At 41.6% G+C, this 19,346-nt stretch overlaps 2 protein-coding genes across 3 annotated transcripts in view; one reads left to right on the plus strand and one right to left on the minus strand.

Annotated features, from left to right (window-relative positions):
* The window catches only part of LOC137077457 (zona pellucida sperm-binding protein 4-like), a 90,924-nt gene that overhangs the window by 707 nt on the left and 70,871 nt on the right, over positions 1-19,346 (plus strand). The window contains exons 3-8 of one of the 2 annotated variants that reach the window (XM_067445243.1): positions 24-121; positions 220-377; positions 466-658; positions 728-875; positions 964-1,036; positions 1,121-1,229. The exons of the other annotated variant lie outside the window; for it this stretch is intronic. Coding sequence (XP_067301344.1) covers positions 24-121; positions 220-377; positions 466-658; positions 728-875; positions 964-1,036; positions 1,121-1,197 — 747 coding nt within the window. The 3' untranslated portion in view covers positions 1,198-1,229. Of the gene's footprint in view, positions 1-23; positions 122-219; positions 378-465; positions 659-727; positions 876-963; positions 1,037-1,120; positions 1,230-19,346 lie in introns of those variants that run through there. 2 annotated transcript variants of the gene reach the window in all.
* Positions 13,935-16,029, minus strand: LOC137077425 (zona pellucida sperm-binding protein 4-like). The gene is made up of 8 exons (XM_067445240.1): positions 15,615-16,029; positions 15,351-15,538; positions 15,182-15,279; positions 14,771-14,928; positions 14,495-14,687; positions 14,278-14,425; positions 14,116-14,188; positions 13,935-14,043 (listed from the first exon to the last, which is right to left on the minus strand). The coding sequence occupies exons 1-8, from the start codon at positions 15,982-15,984 to the stop codon at positions 13,967-13,969; spliced, it is 1,305 nt and encodes a 434-aa protein (XP_067301341.1). The 5' UTR covers positions 15,985-16,029; the 3' UTR covers positions 13,935-13,966.

Here is a 19,346-nt window from a genome sequence, read left to right on the forward strand (position 1 = left end):
ATGCCAACAGTTACTATTTGCAGGAGGACAGTGGATATGTGGTGTATGAAAACCGAATGACCTCCTCGTATGAAGTGGGTGTTGGACCACTTGGTTCCATCACAAGGGACAGCCATTTTGAGTAGGCTATTATTATTATTATTATTATTATTATTTTTTAAATGCTCTACCATAAGTTATTCCTTAAAACATGCTACAAGCTGACTGTTTGTTGTCTAGGCTTCTCTTCCAGTGTAGGTACTCTGCTACTTCTGTGGAAGCTCTAGTTGTGGAGGTCAACACCGTTCCCGCACCTCCCCCAGTAGCGGCTCCTGGACCCCTCAGGGTGGAGCTTAGACTGGCAAATGGTCAATGTGTCACCAAAGGCTGTGCAGAAGGCAAGTGTCTGTTTCAATTATGTGTAAGTATTTTTTTTAAAAAAGCTCTTGCAGCTGTTTCTAGTCAAACGCCGGTGTTCTTCCTCAGGGGATGAGGCGTACACATCCTACTACGGTGACGCTGATTATCCAGTCACAAAAGTCCTGCGGGAGCCTGTGTTTGTTGAGGTGCGCATCTTGGAGAGGACCGACCCCAACATTGTCCTAATGCTGGGACGCTGCTGGGCGACATCAACCCCCAGTCCACTCAGTCTACCCCAGTGGGACCTTCTGGTCGATGGGTGAGTAAGGCCAGTCTTTATCCATCTAGTGAGCTGTAAGGCATTTCTGACTGCCTCTTTGCTTTTCAGATGCCCTTACCAGGATGACCGTTATCTGACCACATTGGTTCCAGTGGCTGGATCTTCTGGTCTTCAGTTCCCAATGCACTACAAGCGCTTTGTTGTGAAGATGTTCACATTTGTGGATCCAGCATCACTGGCTCCTCTGCAGGAAACCGTATGCTCCGCAGCCTTACCTGAATCCTTAATATTAGTCATCTTTATAGGGTTTTTCTTTTGTGTCAACCCTTTTTCCCCTCTGTTAGATCTTCATCCACTGTAGTACAGCAGTGTGCCATCCCTCTTCTGGCTCCTGTGAGCAAAGCTGTGCTAGGAAAAGTGAGTGCTTGTTGTAAACGGACTTCAGGAACTGTGAGAACCCGTTTTTTGTTTCTTTTTAAACGACTACCATTTCTTTTCCAGGAAGAGATGTCGATGTCAAGACCATCTCTAGTGGGCAAACTGTGGTGTCTAGTGGAGAAGTTAACCTTGTCATGTGACTTCAGTAGTTTTATTAAACTTCATAACTCAACTGTCTGTTTTTCCAAGTTTGTGCTTGACTTGAACCAAGGCAAGCAAAGCTTCTGACTTATTTGCCAAGCTCCAGTTGCTAACCTGGACCTCTGTTCTCAATGGTACCAAATTAGGGGTTTTGGTCTCTACCTGTGGCTTTATGCCCCCCACACATAGATCCTGTTTGTAGCTGGTTCTAAAGTGTTACTCAATCTGATAACTGGACCATAATAAATACAGGTGTAACTGGGGGCTAAAATAACTTTTTTTTTTTGTTTTTTTTTAACCCTAACTGTCACTCATGTTTTAAAAGTAACTGAGCTACTGAAATGTAGTTAAGCTATCGTCGCTACTGCCCAACACTGACTATATTACATTATTGTGTGTCTCGGATAGTTTACAAAATCAAATGATTTTGACAGTTTTTGCCTTTGAAATGCCTGGGGGAAAAGTGTTCCAATCAACCTGAATTCACACTATACTCTTTGAAATTGCATTATGTTGCTTGAAACCCCAACTAGTATAACATTAATTATTCAAAGTTATTTGTCATTGTGTAAGTTTCAATGTAGCTACTTTTTGCTCATAACTTGTAGTGTAGCTAACTACTTTGTCAAAATGGTAGCTTGAATGTAACTTAACTACTTTTACTTACAAGTAGCTTGTAAAGATACAGTTTCAGAGTAGCTTCCCCAACATTGGCATTATACAACAATTATATCAATACATTTCTTAAAAAAACAAGAGTCATACTAATGCTTAAAATTAACTGCATTTTGTTACATAATGTTTACAGTTCAAAATTCCTAACTTTTCCTGTTTTGAATGGATGGCAATGTGTAGGTGTTCAGTTAGATCTAGTTTGATAGCTTGATTTTATTCAGAATATACTGTATATGGTATTACTGTTAAAAAATAATAATTGCACATGTCCTAAGGACTGAGGTGGTGTGAGGACCCTATTGGAATTGCTTGGTCTAATCTTCAAAATTGCATTTGAGGGCCTAAACACAAACTCATGAAACGTCGCACATGAGAAGTGGTGGAAATCTGCATTTCAGAACTAGGCGTGGCAAAACAGCTCAATAGCACCCCCTACAAAATTAAGTCACATGCAACAGCCCAATCTCAACAAAAAAAACAACAAAGTCCCTATAAGCAATATCTGAAAACTAAATTGTTCAAATCTTTACAGGAATTGACAGGTTAGACTGGTTAATGTCACACTCTGGAAAACCGTTTATATAAAAAAAAAACCTTTCATTAGTGACGGTTAGGGTTAAAAATTGTAATAAATAAATTTAAAAAGTCATTTTAGACCCCAGTTATACCTGCATTTAGCATAGTCCACTTGTCAGATTGCGTAACACTTTAGTACCAGCTACAAACAGAATCTAAAGCACTAGTCGCACGGGATTAGTATTATCTAGGCATCTCTGTGATTCTGAAATGAATCCCCCACATCTGAGTTTTGCGTGGCGCTGTCGCACAGGATAAGCAAGCCTGTGATTTTACTCAAATCTACGGACTTCCCCGGGTATGATGTCAAGACTTCGTTATAAAGCTGTATGAAATTATAAACAGGCATTGATATCGTTTTGATTATTTTACAGTAGCCTAATAAATAAACATAATTTCGTTCAGTTAGCGAACAGACGCCATGAACTGAGCTCAGACCAGCGGCAGGAGTCAAATTTCACTTATCACGAGTGAGCAGCTGACACGGCAAAAGATTTAGTTTCAAAATTAAATGTAAAAGCGCCTATTTAAACAAGCTTGTCATTGTACTGTTCTGTTCTTTTTTTCATTAAGAACAGTATTGATGTTAATATTAAACACACCACTCAATCAGATTACTCCCAAAATGATACTCATTCTAAAGTGAGAGTATAACGGTGCGCATTATGAATGCAGACTTTATTCTTAATGAAAGATAGAAAGGCTCACAGGAAGAAAAAAAGCTTGGAAAAATTATATACGAGCCGCCTAATCCTGGCCAAATCACAGAGATGTCGAGTCGCACAGGACTATTATCACAGGACCTCGGTGTTCGGCGAAATATGGTAGGTTATTTGCGGGGTAATTTTTACTTTACAAATTACAGATATGGCCGAGTCGCACGGCATTAAGATCACAGACATTCTCTGCAATTACTGCAAATCACCAGAGGTCCCTACACTGTAACAAATTTAGAAAAAAAAGTTACCTGGGGGGCGCTCGTGCGCAGTGATGGAGTAGACGTGTTTCCGAGGTGCTCCGTGAATCTCCCCATTTTTTACTTTCATATCATTGCACTTTAACATTGTCACACGCTGGTTTAACCATAAAACTGTGCTGTACCCTGTCCTAAGTGGGTTTTTGTCAAGATGCCGAAGAAAGATGACAGTCAGAGGGATGCTTCCAAGACAAGTCCATCGTCCGCTAGCAGCGAGGCTATTTTAGCTGGCATTGCTAACCACGGGGCTGAGCTTGCGAAAATCACCTCTCTCGTCGATAGCCTGAAGAAATCTTTGGAGGATCGCCTCGATGCAATTGAAGCAACGCTATCATCGCTTCAGAAAAAAAATCATGAAACTGAGCGCCGCTTCGATGACTTTGACAAAGCCATGTCTGCTACTGACAGTCGCATAACTGCTCTGGAAGCTACGTGCAACGAGCTGCAGGTGGCTAACGATCACCTCAAAGCCAAAGTTAACGACTTGGAGGGCCGCTCCCGCAGACTCAACGTCAGGATCGTGGGCATTAAAGAAGGGGAAGAGAAAGGCAGCCCTACTCACTTTGTTTCTAAGCTGATCCCAGAACTACTAGGCCAAGATAACTTTAGCAGACCCATTAAAATAGACCGTGCCCACCGTAGCCTGAAACCGAAGCCACAGCCCAATGAGCGGCCACGGATCATCATTGCCAAGGTCCACAACGACCGGGACGTGACCGACATATTGCGACTTAGCCGTCAACATGCACCCCTGCACTATCACGGTGCGAGAGTCTCCATTTTCCCCGACTACACGGCGGAAGTCTCAGCACAGCGGCAAGCCTATACAAATGTGAGGAAGCGGCTAATTGAAGCTGGCACTAAATATTCCCTCCGTTTTCCTGCCAAGCTCCATGTCGACTACAACAACACATCGAAGATGTTTGTGTCACCAGCAGAAGCGGAACGGTTTGCCAATACTATAGCTCCAGCAAATGTCTCTTAATCCCTATATTCTATATATCACTATCTCTGCGTGTGTCTGGTCATTGATGTAACGTTAGCATAAGGCAACGCGATGTGTTCAAATAGGGTTCCACACAGTGTGCTTCCTCGGTTACATAAATCCAGCACTGGGACAATTTAATTTTCTTCCCTCTGTTTGTATTCACATCGACTGACATTCCCGGCTACTTGTGTTAATTTATTTGTTCACCTTTTTCATATACACACTCTCCTTTATGGGATGTGTCCCTTATGTTCTTAAGTTGGGTGTTTTGGATATAATGCACTGATTACACCCTTCCACCTGTTATCACCAGCGTGTGTTCTGTATCGCTTACAATGAGCACCTTTTGTGGGTGCAACTTAAACCTTACTTAATCTGTTAGGGAGGCTCACGGGGCCCCGTGGTAAGTGGGCTTTCCTGTGTGTAGTTTGGCCAGCTCTGTTACCCGGCAGCCTCCTTGTTAGCTAGTGGGATGTACCGCTTTGTTCCTTCAGCGGGTTTGGGTAGTGTGGGGGATTTATCCGTTTTTTTTTTTTTTGTCTCTGCCACATGTTGCTTTGCCAGCCTTCAGTTTGGCATATGCCACTTATATCTTATGTCCCTCCCCATAGTTTTATGTCATTATCTACTCGCTAAGGGTTTGGGATGAGTCACATCACTTTTACCACCTGGAATTATATGGGTAGTGCTCTTAAACGAGGTAAAGTATTCTCACATTTAAAATCCGTCGTCGGATATTGTGTTTTTGCAGGAAACCCATATCCAACCTTCAGAGCAGAGGCGTTTAAGATCTGCGTGGGTTTCTCAGGTGTACCAATCCACCTTTTCCTCCAAGGCGAGGGGGGTTGCCATTCTTGTTCGCAGAACCATCCCATTTGTATTCAAATCGCAGACTACTGATCCAGGTGGGAGGTTCATACTCGTCACGGGCCCTGTCAATTCAATTCCTTTAATTCTTCTAAACATTTACACCCCAAATTTCGATAACCCAGATTTTTTCTGTAAAATATTTAACTTTGTCTCAGAATACTATGATTACAGCATAATTATCGGTGGCAATTTTAATTGTTATTTTGACCCTGTACTGGACAGGTCCTCCTCGTCTGTGGCCCCAACACTGAAATCTGTTTCTGTCCTTAATGACCTTGCCAAATCTCTGGACTTGGTTGACATATGGAGGCATCAGCATCCCTTAGAACTGAAATTTTTGTTTTTCTCCCCTCTGCATGGTAGTTTCACAAGAATTGACTATATGTTGGTTGACTCTAGACTTAGGTCGAATGTAATATGCTCAATTTACCATAGTATCTTAATCTCTGATCATGCTCCCCTCTCACTGGTGATCGACTTCAAGCTCTATACCCCTCAATACAGCTGGAAATTCAACCCCTCTCTATATTTAGATGACACATTTAGTGGATATATATCGACCAAGATTGCAGATTTTATGCTCATTAATGATAATGGGGCTGTCTCAGACTCCACTTTGTGGGAGTCATTTAAAGCTGTGATAAGAGGGCACATCATCTCGTATCAGTCGTCTCGTAAAAGGGGCAAGCTCAGGCGTCGCACGGATCTTGAGGCTGAGCTAGCTGAATTGGAGGAAGACTATCGAAACACAGGTTCCGAAGATACACTTAACTCTATTTTTAAAGTGAAATATGACTACAACCATATTCTAGGAATTATATTCGTAAATTGAAGCAGAAGTACATTTACATTTACATTTAATCATTTAGCAGACGCTTTTATCCAAAGCGACTTACAAAAAAGGGTAGAGCAATAGAAGCAACGAAACAAACAAGGCCAACAACCTGTAAGAGCTGTAAGAAATCTCAATTAATTAGCACAATACACTTTTTTTTATAGCCAGCTACAACAAAAACTCATGTACGCAAAATACAGAACACTGTATTTTGATAGCTATGATAGCAACCCATTAGGACTAAGGCTGATGCCCCAACTGTTGTCGTTAATGCAGATTCAGTGACCCAATGGGTTGGTTTTTTATGGCATTCTAGCTAAACGCGCAGCAATAGCCATCGACAACAAAAACTCACGTACGCAAAATACACAACACTGGATTTTGGTAGCTATGATAACTATGTTACATACCCGCCTGAAGGCACAAATCCGGATGAGAGACGTAGATATGATCCAGGAGTGTGCGCTTTTTGGTCGTTGCTGTGGTGATCAGTAAGTGCTATTCTGTATTGGTCAAGTGCAATTGGAAAAGATGTGTCTTAAGATGTTTTTTAAAAATGGCTACAGACTCGGCAGCACGAATTGAGATCGGCAGGTCATTCCACCAGGTGGGAACGGTCCAGGAAAAGGTCCGTGAGAGCGATTTCATGCCTTTTTGGGATGGAACCACGAGGCGCCGCTCATTCCCAGAACGCAAGCTTCTGGAGGGTGTGTAAGTCTGAACAAGTGACTTTAGGTATATTGGTGCAGAGCCAGTGGTTGTTTTGTAGGCGAGAACTAGTGCCTTGAATTTGATGCGAGCAGCCATTGGCAACCAGTGCAGTTTGATGAAGAGAGGCGTAACATGCGTTCTCTTCGGCTCATTAAAGACCACTCTCGCCGCTGCATTCTGGATCAGCTGCAAGAGTTTGATAGTGCATGCTGGAAGCCCAGCCAGAAGAGCATTACAATAGTCCAGTCTGGAGAGAACAAGAGCTTGAACCAGGAGTTGTGCAGCCTGTTCTGATAGGAAGGGTCTAATCTTTCTAATGTTGTATAAAGCAAATCTGCAGGACCGGGCTGTTGCAGTAATGTGGTCAGTGAAGTTTAACTGGTCATCAATCACAACTCCAAGGTTCCTGGCTGTCCTTGATGGAGATATGGTCGATGAACCAAGCTGAATGGAGAAATTTTGATGAAGTGCTGGGTTGGTTGAGAAAACAAGTAATTCTGTCTTTGCAAGATTGAGTTTAAGATGATGCTCTTTCATCCATTCAGAAATGTCTGTCAGACAGGCAGCGATACGAACACTGACTGTAGGATCATCTGGTTGAAATGAGAAGTAGAGTTGAGTGTCATCAATATAGCAGTGATAGGAGAAGAAATGTTTCTGAATGACAGAACCTAATGATGACATGTAGACGGAGAAGAGAAGTGGTCCAAGGACTGAGCCCTGGGGAACCCCAGTAGCTAGATGATGTGACTTAGACACTACACCTCTCCATGACACCCTGTAGGACCTACCAGAGAGGTAAGACCTGAACCACTGGAGGGCAGTTCCTGAGATCCCCGTCTTCTTAAGTGTTGACAGGAGGATCTGGTGGTTAACTGTGTCAAAAGCAGCAGACAGATCCAGCAGAATGAGCACTGAGGATTTGGAAGCTGCTTTTGCCAGTCTCAGTGCCTCAGTTACCGAGAGCAAGGAAGTCTCAGTGGAATGGCCGCTTTTGAAGCCGGATTGGTTGTTGTCTAGGAGCTTGTCCCGTTCAAGAAACATAGAGAGTTGATTGAACACAACTCGCTCAAGGGTCTTTGCAATGAAAGGCAGAAGGGATACCGGTCGGTAGTTTTCTAAAAATGTTGAAAAAAAAATTTCTAAAAAATTTTGTTGTGATAGTATGTTGTTTTAGCAGTGGAGACATTTGTAGAGAAAGAAGAGAGAAGAGACTGATACAAGGTAAGGTCAGTATAGTTTTTAGATTTCCGCCATTTCCTCTCTGCCACCCTGAGTCCAGAGCAATGTTCACAGAGAACATCAGAGAGCCAGGGGGCAGATGGGGTGGGGCGGGCTGGTCTGGATGAAAGGGGGCAAAAACTGTCTAAGGAGGATGTTAGAGTGGAGCAAAGAGTGTCGGTAGCATTGTTAGTGTCCAGTACTAAGAACTGAGCAGGTGGAGGGAGTGAAGATGAAACCATGGTGGATAGGCGAGAGGAAGAGAGTGAGCGTAGATTACGCCAAAAGGTAATCTGTGTAGGAGTACGTGTTGTATCAGTTGTTATGAGGTTAAGAGTGATGAGAAAGTGGTCTGAGGTGTGTAATGGAGTAACTAAAGTGTTGTCCGTGGAGCAGTTGCGTGTGTAGACGAGGTCTAATTGGTTACCTGATCTGTGAGTAGCCGTAGTAGATACTAACTTAAGGTCAAATGAAGTCAGTAGAGTGCTGAAGTCTGCAGCTAGGTGTTTATCAAGATGGATGTTGAAGTCACTAAGCAGAATCAGTGGAGTGCCATCCTCAGGGAAGCTAGAAAGTAACACATCCAACTCCTCCACAAAGTTACCGAGGTGACCTGGAGGACGATAGACCACTACCACGTGGATTTTAACAGGGTGAGTAATACTGATTGAGTGCGATTCAAATGAACTGGCTGGTAGAGATGGTAATGGATCAAATTTCCAATCATTTGAGATAAGCAAACCAGTACCCCCACCCCTCCCAATAGGCAGAGGAGTGTGTGAAAAAGTTAAATTGGTTGAGAGGGCTGCAGGAGTGGCAGTGTCCTCTGGTTTGATCCAGGTCTCAGTTAGGGCCATGAGGCTGAGCTGAGAATGAGTCCCAATAGATGAAATAAAGTCTGCTTTGTTTACAGCAGACTGGGAATTCCAGAGACCAATTGGAATAGAGAGTAAAGTAGCAGAGGATGTTAGGATATAGCGCAAATTATTAGGATTGCGGCGTCTTGGGCGTACAGAGCATGAATTACGAGTGCTAGTACAGTAGTTATAGTTGAGATTTGAAAGCACATGGTGAATACAGATCAGAGAAAAGGCCAGATAGGAATTAGAAAAGAACCGAACACAAATAATGAAAAGGAAGATGATACTCAAGTGCCTTGTCGGGGTCCTTGCTCGAGAGGAGTTGCACAGGGAAGAGTTGAAGTCTTTACACTCGTTGGTCTTGCACAGGGAAGAGTTGAAGTCTTTACACTCGTTGGTCTTGCACAGGGAAGAGTTGAAGTCTTTACACTCGTTGGTCTTGCACAGGGAAGAGTTGAAGTCTTTACACTCGTTGGTCTTGCACAGGGAAGAGTTGAAGTCTTTACACTCGTTGGTCTTGCACAGGGAAGAGTTGAAGTCTTTACACTCGGAGGGCTTCACACTGCCGCTTCCGCTGCCGTGGACTATCACGCTATTTATACTCACCTGAGTATCGTTATTGAAAGCAGCTGGGAACGCCCCCAACAAACTCACTCCCAACGTGGCAATGACCAAACAAATGCCAACTCAACAAATGCTAACTCCCACACACACCGCAAGAATACACCAAAACTACTAATACACACCACTGCACTACACAGACACACTTATCCAACAACAAATGAACAAACAATCAAATGAGAAAAGTTACAAACACTTACAGAGTAGTTGTCTATCAGTCAATCAATGCTTCACCTCTAGCCAACTGCTAACAAACACACAAGGCTTTTAATACCTCGCTGGCCACGCCCCCAACAAACTCACTCCCAACGTGGCAATGACCAAACAAATGCTAACTCAACAAATGCTAAGTCCCACACACACCGCAAGAATACACCAAAACTACTTATACACACCACTGCACTACACAGACACACTTATCCAACAACAAATGAACAAACAATCAAATGAGAAGTTACAAACACTTACAGAGTAGTTGTCTATCAGTCAATCAATGCTTCACCTCTAGTCTTCACCTGAGTATCGTTATTGAAAGCAGCTGGGAAAGTAGAAGTACTTTGAGCTGGGCAACAAGGCCGATAAACTGCTCTCTAGACAACTGAAGGGCGTCATTTCTGATAGGGCCATACATAAAATGTACTCCTCCACCGGTCAGCTATTAACTGATCACAAGCAGATTAATGACAGATTTTTTAGTTTTTACAGCCAGCTATATCTCTCCAGATCTACTGCCACAGATGCAGACATTGATCATTTTCTCCATACTTTAGACATTCCAGTCCTCTCTGAGTCCACAAGACTAGAACTGGACTCTGATTTTACACTGGAGGAGATTAGAAATGCCATTCTTTCTTTCCCCGGTGGCAAAGCATGCGGTCCGGATGGATTTGGGATAGAATTTTATAAGACGCACATTGATGTTATCGCCCCCCTTCTGCTTCGGATGGTCAAATGTTCACTGAAAAAGGGTACTTTCCCTCAAACTCTTTACGACGCCCATATTTGTGTCCTCTTAAAAAAGGACAGAGATGAAACAAATGTCTCGTCGTCTCGCCCCCTATCTCTGCTCAACTCAGACCAAAAAATTATAGCAAAAGTCCTGTCCATCCGATTAAACAAATATATTGGCACTTTAATCCATGCTGATCAATCAGGTTTCATCCCCAATAGATTTTCCTTTTCAAACACGAGGTGTTTGCTTAACTTAATGTATTCCACTAAATTGCCCAACTCTGCCGTAATTTCATTAGATGCCCAGCAGGCCTTCGACCAGGTGGAGTGGAAATACATGTTTAATGCGCTTGACAAATTTGGTTTTGGGCCGAAATTTATGTATCTATTAAAAATGCTTTATGTCTCTCCCCAATCCTCTGTTCTAACCAACCACGAAAGATCCCCCCCCCCTTTCCTGCTGCACCGCGGCACCAGGCAAGGTTGCTGCCTCTCTCTAATACTTTTTGCCTTAGCTCTTGAGCCGCTGGCCATAGCCATTAGAGCCAACCCCAAAATCTCCAGTATAAAGTGCGGCACATCCGAGTGCACCATCGGCCTATACGCAGATGATGTAATTCTGACCCTTTCAGATGTAAAATCCTCTCTCTCACCTCTTCTTAACTTGATAGATGGCTTTGGGTGATTTTCTGGGTTTACTATAAACTGGCAGAAATCTATTTTTATGCCTCTGTCTAATGATCTTGACTCCAGTTTTCTAAACAATCTGCCCTTCCGAGTCTCACATGACCACTTTTCCTATCTGGGGGTTAAAATCCCCCAAAATCCAAAACTTCTCTTTAAACTTAATTATATGGATCTGATTGGCAGACTTAAATGTATGATAGATAAATGGAAACTTCTCCTCCTCTCAATGATTGGCCGTGTCAATATTGTTAAAATGGTTGTACTTCCTAAATTTACTTATTTATTTCAGAATGTGCCCATTTTCCTCACTACTTCCTTTTTCAAAACGCTAGATTCTATTATAATGCCTTTCGTCTGGGCTTCTAAGCCCCCCCGTATTTCAAAGGCCCACTTACAGAAGCCCACCGAAGAGGGGGGTTTGGGCTTGCCTGTCTTTCGACACTACTACTGGGCTTGTAATGCCAGAGCATGGGTTTTCTGGAAAAGATCAACGCCTGGGGGTGCAGAGATGAACGGACCTGGCCCTAGATGGCCTGAGATTGAGCTTTCTAATGCTGTATCACTTACTGGTGCCTCCTTGCCATCCATTCTTTTCTCTAAACCTGATATTAAAATTCAATCGTTACGCAATAATTTCTTGCTCTGCAACTCTATTAAAATTTTAAAGAAAATCAAGGTCAATTTGAACCTTCCAGTAAATTAAATTCATGCCCCCATATGTCAGAACCCCTGTTTCAAGCCTGGGCTGATGGATGCCGTCTTTACGCAATGGTCTGATAAAGGGTTAGCTTCTATTAGAGATTTTTACATTGACAATAATTTTGCATCTTTTGCACAGCTCCAGGCTAAGTTTAAACTCCCTACGAATCAATTTTTTCGTTTTCTGCAAATTAGGAATTTTGTCAAGAATGCTTTTTCTCGCCTAGATGTGACCCCCACGCACCATGACTTTTTTGATATAATGAACAGCCCTCTGACCTCCAAACATTTGATTTCTCGGACTTTTAATCTCTTTGCAGTGGCAACCCCCTCTCATCATATTAAAGAGGTGTGGATCAAGGACACCGGCGAAGCTATATCTGATGAGCTATGGGCGATAGGGTTAAACAGGATAAAAGCATGCTCCATTAATGCTCGACTTCAGCTTATCCAGTTTAAAGTAGTTCATAGGCTGCACTACTCCAAGACTAGACTGAATAAATTCTTCCCTGCTGTGTCCCCCATATGTGATAAATGTAAATCAGCTAATGGAACTCTTGGGCATCTTTTCTGGTTCTGTCCTAAGCTTACTAGATTTTGGGTTGACATTTTTAGCTTGTATAGTGCTGTCTATAAGATACAACTGGCCCCGGACTGTCTTTTAGCGATACTGGGCTGCTCCAATGGTTCTTTGGCTCTTCCATCCACTTTACAACAAGCCCTCTTGTTTTGTATGACCATTGCAAAACGGGTTATCCTAAAGGAATGGAAGTCAGTTTCCCCTCCCTGTTTTAAGAGATGGCTTAATGATATGGTTTCCTGTTTACACCTTGAAGAAGTTCGGTTTTCTATGTCTAACTCTCAACATAAGTTTAAGGAGATCTGGGGCCCACTTATAGAACACATCAGGAAGGATAGACCGCAATCTGGGACTTAAGTGCAACGTACTGGCTCAGGCCTTCCTGACTCTTTCTTAGCGAGTGGACTCTCTGGGAAATCTGTCAAGGGTATTGACGTGAATAATTATACCTTTTCCTTCTATACAATGTATAAGTGCTGGCTGTATCTGTTTTTCTTTTTTTGTTTGGTTTGTTCTTTTTGTGCCTTCATTGTCTGAATCACTGCCTTTTTAGTTTGTACTATGTGCACTTGTGTTTATAAAAAAACTGCCTAAATAAAATTTACAAAAAAAAAAGTTACCTGGTTGCCTTAAAATTGAGTTCAATGAAATTAAAATTTAGTTAATAGAATGAACATTTGAGAGTCGACAACCTTTATTAAAAGATAAGATTTTGTAAGAATATTGGGTAATAATGTGTGTGTTATTTCTGATGACGCAGTGAAACTTGCCAAATTGTGCTTTCATGATTTATCACTTATGTGGTTCAGATGCAAACATTGAGTTTCTACAATGTAAAAAATGTAGGGAAAAAAAAAGTAACCTGGTTGCCTTAAAATTGAGTTAATTGAAATTAAAATTGTGTTAATACAATGACAATTTGAGTCGACAACCTTTATTAAAATATTATTTAAAGATTTTGTAAGCATATTGGGTAATTGTGTGTGTTTTAGTTCTAATGATGCATGCTAAACAGTGCTAGGTTTGATTTATCAAAAATTATGTGGTTCAGATACAAAAATATTTTGAGTTTCTATGTTTTAAATTTCCTTCATTGTATCAACTCAAATTTTTAATTTCAATAAACTAAATTAAGGCAACCAACACAAATTTTTACAGTGTAGATACTAGTCCCGTGCGAATGGGGCTTTAGACAGCAACCCAAGTAGGAGACACTGGTTAAGAGATTAAACCAGCTTTTATTTGAGAACCAGTCGAATGTTCAAAGGAGGAAAAAAAGGAGAATGCAGGATGACATGGTGTGTGTGTGTGGGGGGGGGGGAAATAATCAAGCAATCCCTGTTGTTAGTCCAGCCATAGAGCCACAGGTAGAGACCAAAACCCTTAATTTGAGACCATTGAGAACAGGCGCCCAGGTTAACAACTGGAGCTTAGCAAATAGGTCAGAAGCTATGCTTGTTTAGGTCAAGTCAAGCACAAGAGACAGTTGAGTTAAGAAGTTTAATAAAACTACTGAAGTCACATGACCAGGTTAACTTCTCCACTAGACACCACAGTTTGCCCACTAGAGATGGTCTTGACATCAACTTCTCTTCCTGGAAAAGAAAGTGGAAGAATTGTGAGACCAAGTTCTCAGTTCCTGAAGTCAGTTTACAACAAGCACTCACTTTTCCTAGCACAGCTTTGCTCACAGGAGCCAGAAGAGGGATGGCACACTGCTGTACTACAGTGGATGAAGATCTAACAGAGGGGGAAAGGGTTAAGACACAAAAGAAAAACACTATAAAGATGACTAATATTAAGGATTCAGGTAAGGCTGCGGAGCATACGGTTTCCTGTAGAGGAGCCAGTGATGCTGGATCCACAAATGTGAACATCTTCACAACAAAGCGCTTGTAGTGCGTTGGGAACTGAAGACCAGAAGATCCAGTCACTGGAACCAATGTGGTCAGATAACGGTCATCCTGGTAAGGGCATCTGAAAAGCAGAGAGGCAGTCAGAAGTGCCTTACAGCTCACTAGATGGATAAAGACTGGCCTTACTAACCCATCGACCAGAAGGTCCCACTGGGGTAGACTGAGTGGACTGGGGGTTGATGTTGCCCAGCAGCGTCCCAGCATTAGGACAATGTTGGGGTCGGTCCTCTCCAAAATGCGCACCTCAACAAACACAGGCTCCCGCAGGACTTTTGTGACTGGATAATCAGCATCACCGTAGTAGGATGTGTACGCCTCATCCCCTGAGGAAGAATACTGGCGTTTGACCAGAAACTACTGCAAGAGTTTTAGAAAATACTTACACATGATTGAAACAGACACTTGCCTTCTGCACAGCCTTTGGTGACACATTGACCATTTGCCAGTCTAAGCTCCACCCTGAGGGGTCCAGGTGCCGCTACTGGTGGAGGTGCAGGAACGGTGTTGACCTCCACAACCAGAGCTTCCACAGAAGTAGCAGAGTACCTACACTGGAAGAGAAGCCTAGACAACAAACAGCGAGTTTGTAGCATGTTTTAAGGAATAACTTATGGTAGAGCATTTAAAAAAAAAAAAAAAAAAAAAAAAAAAAAAAAAAATATATATATATATATATATATATATATATATATATATATATATATATATATATATATATATATATATATATATATATATATATATATATATATATATATATATATATATATATATATATATATATATATATATTATAATAATAATAATGATAGCCTACTCAAAATGGCTGTCCCTTGTGATGGAACCAAGTGGTCCGACACCCACTTCATACGAGGAGGTCATTCGGTTTTCATACACCACATATCCACTGTCCTCCTGCAAATAGTAACTGTTGGTATCCAGTCCATTCAAAGCCATGCAGAACAGAATCACAAGCAGCTACTCACCATCATGCTTGTGCCACATGCAGTGACAGGGAACTGGTATATAGCAAAGGAAGGTGTGGAGGCCACAGGACTGCAAGTTGGGTCGTTTCCACCTAGGAGATGGACTGAATCCAGGCTCAGTCGAGGTAGCGTAACATCTCTAGCAACCACTACCACAAACTGACCATCTCTTATACACTGCAGAGTCACTGGAACAAGGTACAAGAGCAGGTTATTGCAGAGGAGCAGTTTACCACGAACACCTGTACACTGACTCACTCTTACCTGCCTTCCCATAGAAACACTGCTGTCCGTTAAAGCAGCAGTTGATAGCCTCACACTCAGCACCACTGATACCAGGTGGGCCACATTGAATCTGCTCATAATCAGCTACAGCACATTTGTCAAGGGGCTCTGCCTGCACCACTGGCTGCTTAGGCTGAAACTGCTGAGGAAACTGTTGATTGCCTTGCTGTTGAACCTGCTGAGAAAACCGTTGACTAGCTTGTTGTTGTTGAACCCGCTGGTCAGTTTGCTGTAACATCAGAGCTTGAGGGTTCTGGGGCAGATTACTCCACTGTGGAACAGCATGACAGAAAGCACAAAACCACACAGAAAGTGCCAGAGATTGAACAGCACACCAGCTTCCTGCCATTGTTCAACAGCAAATCACACTGTTGAGATGCTGCCCTTTGGTATTTTTGTATTCTACAGATTTTGGCTAATTAACAATAATCCCTCCCTCTTCATTAACAGTCATGATTCTCCAGACTTGCCCAAATGGGAGCTTACTCTACAAGAAATTTCTTATTGGTTCTCAAAATTATACACATGTAATGGTTCTTAGGCTTGTTTGAGATGAGCAAAATCTGCGCAAAACCGATCACCGGTGATCAGCGCGAGATGCATGCCGGTTAAGCCGGGCATACACTGTGCGATTTTTGTCCGATTTCGAGCCGAATTCTGACTCGTGCGACTCTTTTTTGGGTCGGGCCGATTTTCAGGTTTATCGTGCGTCGTTTGTCGCGAGGTGTTCGTGCCGTGTACAGGGGGAAATGAGGGGCGACAAACCTCTCACGATCAGGAATCGGATGGTCGGATGAATTTCTGGCATGTCATCTTATTCATTTAGCTAGTTGATCATTAATTTACTTGTTTTACTTTCACATTTTATTTTTATTTTTTTTAATATTAATTAATATTTAGCCTAGGCCTACTTAATCTTATTACGACGGAAAGTGGGAACCGTTGTCCATCTTGACACAATGTCATGTTGCAATGTTTTCTTTTTCTTCATGAACGCGAGTCAGTGGATATCACGCAATGCGCAGTTTAAACGCAGTCTCAAACAATTATTCACTACAGAAAGTGAAAGCAAAATCTGACAAGCTTTCGGCGCACATTCTCAGACAACGAGAGATAAATGTAATTCAACATACTGATAACGTAGCCTATTGCCTTTTCTTTCTTATTTATTTTCTTAATATTTCTATTTTGGTCCATATTGTGAGAAAAAAAATAGAAGAGAAGTAGGCCCATTTTGTGTTAAACAAGTTGTTTTTAGATAAATCTGCTCTTACTTTTCATTGAGACAGACATTATTATTGCAGTGTTCTGACATTATAATCATATAATTATAGACCTATAATTCCTTGTTTAATCGAGCTAAATGTTTTTAGTGAGGAGTAATCTATCTATTATTTTATTATGCAGTGTGTCGATTATGCATTATTGTTGGGGGGAGGGGGCAAATTAATGTAATATCAATTTAATAATTAAAGTAGGCCTACTCTAATAATAATAATAATTTTATACATAAATTCTAAATCCTCTTGATATCAATAGCTGATGCATTTACCTCTCTATAATACACCATGGTCTATCGTTGCCACGGGGGTTTTATTGCGCATTTTTCACCCGTACAGTGTGAGCAGTCAAAACGCGCTCGACGGTCGGGCCGCACAGTGAGAGCACATCAATCGCGAGCTTTGGCTTTACATCGCATGCGATCTACTCGTACAGTGTGAGTAGGTAACCTTGCTGAAAACGCATAAAAATCGCACAGTGTATGCCCAGCTTTAGAAATGTGTCCGAGGGCGGTCCGCCTTGCTCTGATGTCATGCTGACCTATGTCAAAAATCTCTCGCGATGGCGAGGCGGATGTGTCAGAATCTGCAGTCGAGCGCAGTTGCTCTCCACCGACTGCGTTGACCAAAAGCACGATGGGAAATGACTTGCTGACGACACAGCTTAATGCTTATTGGTTTAAACAACCGTGATGTATGGTTCTTTTTTTAAATATTTGATTTTAAAACTCTGATATAATGTTTTAATGTGTATAAATTATGTGTGAATATTCTCAAACTCTCGGAGAGTGCGATCTCTCTGTTGGTTATGTGATTGTTGTCATATTTATAAAATATATAAAAACATGTGTGTAATTAAAATAAAAATGCTTGATAAACAGGCCTTTCTAAAGGAAATAAATAACAAAAACTTTGGGTGTCTTGTTCATAATATTTATTTTCATATAAAAGCAACAGAAATTAAATTACATCCAGTTTATCAGCAACAGAGCGCACGAGTGTGAATCCCGCGATATCCGCAACTGATCTCGCAGGTGTCTGATCCACTACGAGAGGAGAGAACTGTCCGGCTTGCCTGAACTTTTTTCTTCCTCCCCTCACTGCAGCCGCCTAGTCTCACCTTTATTTCAGGCGAGGCAAGGCGCATCTCAAACAAGCCTATTGATTCCAATCAGTTAGATATGTCATATTGAACATAGATAAAATGTTGACACACAAAGGCCTGTTGCATTAAGCCAGCTGAACAAACTCTTAGTTTCAGAGTAAGTTTAGAGTTGACAAATCCAGAAAAATCCAACCTGGTTTAGATCAAGTTCAACCGTTTCTCAAATTTTGGTATAAACTTTCTCCGTCAACTCAGGTTTAATCCAGAGTTAGCAATTAACTCTGAAGCGTGTGCACCTGAAAGTGTGGCAAACAGCCAATCGCAGTGTCCGCTTGATTCACTTCTCTTCTGAAGCTTGACAGATTGTTTTGAAAACCATTATAAAAATTAAATGCATTTACAAGGCAGGAAAAAACACTGCTGCTACAGCGACAGTTTGAGAAGGCAGCTGAAAGAATATCTGACTATATCAATGCATGATGTGAATCAAAGAAATATGCCTAATAATTATAGGTTCACAAAGAGCTCAAATGAATACGTTGTTTAAAATAATTATGAATGCATGTATTATATTTCTATACATTTTTGGCTACTTGACAATTAATATAATATTTATATGAACATATTACATGTATTCAAAGTGATTATAATTCATATAATATAAATATAATAAATAATTAGCACCAAAAGATGCACAATTTTATTTAAAATGTTTTTTTTTTCATTATAAACTGCTTTATTTTGTAACGAGAGATGCAGGGGGTGTGGCTTTATTGCATCTTTACTTGCAGCTGATTGGTCCATTTTGGGTTTGCGATCTCTAACCCAGAAAAAAACCAGCTACCATGGTGATGAACACTGATAAAAACCAATCCACCTTCTTGAGCCCAAAAAAACAGAGTTTGCTCAAACTTATCTCAAACTTACCTGGGTAACAACTGAAACCAGTTTTGTGCAACAGGCCACAGGGGTGTATGCCAGAAAGCAAGGTTAACTTACCACCACATATACCTTGAACTCTCAGTTGATTAACCCAAACCTTGCTTTCTCGAGGTATGCTGGTTCCAAAACCGAGTCCCGGAGTTAGTTCAGACAACTCAGAGTATGTTCCCAGTTAACAAACAAGACATTCCCAACACAGCAATGAATTAATGATTCAACATGTAAACCGAAACTAAGGCCCTGTCTCAAATGGCACGCTTCATGTGCACTTTCAGTCTTGTGGACTTACAGCATGGTGGGCCGACATAGGGACGTGAGCGCCCCCTTTGCAGCTGCTTTGCACCCTCGATGTGCACTTCAGCTGAGACCACAATATAATTCTTT

This window comes from Pseudorasbora parva, chromosome 1, assembly GCF_024679245.1.
Source record: "Pseudorasbora parva isolate DD20220531a chromosome 1, ASM2467924v1, whole genome shotgun sequence".
In the NCBI taxonomy this organism is placed as follows: Eukaryota; Metazoa; Chordata; class Actinopteri; order Cypriniformes; family Gobionidae; genus Pseudorasbora; species Pseudorasbora parva.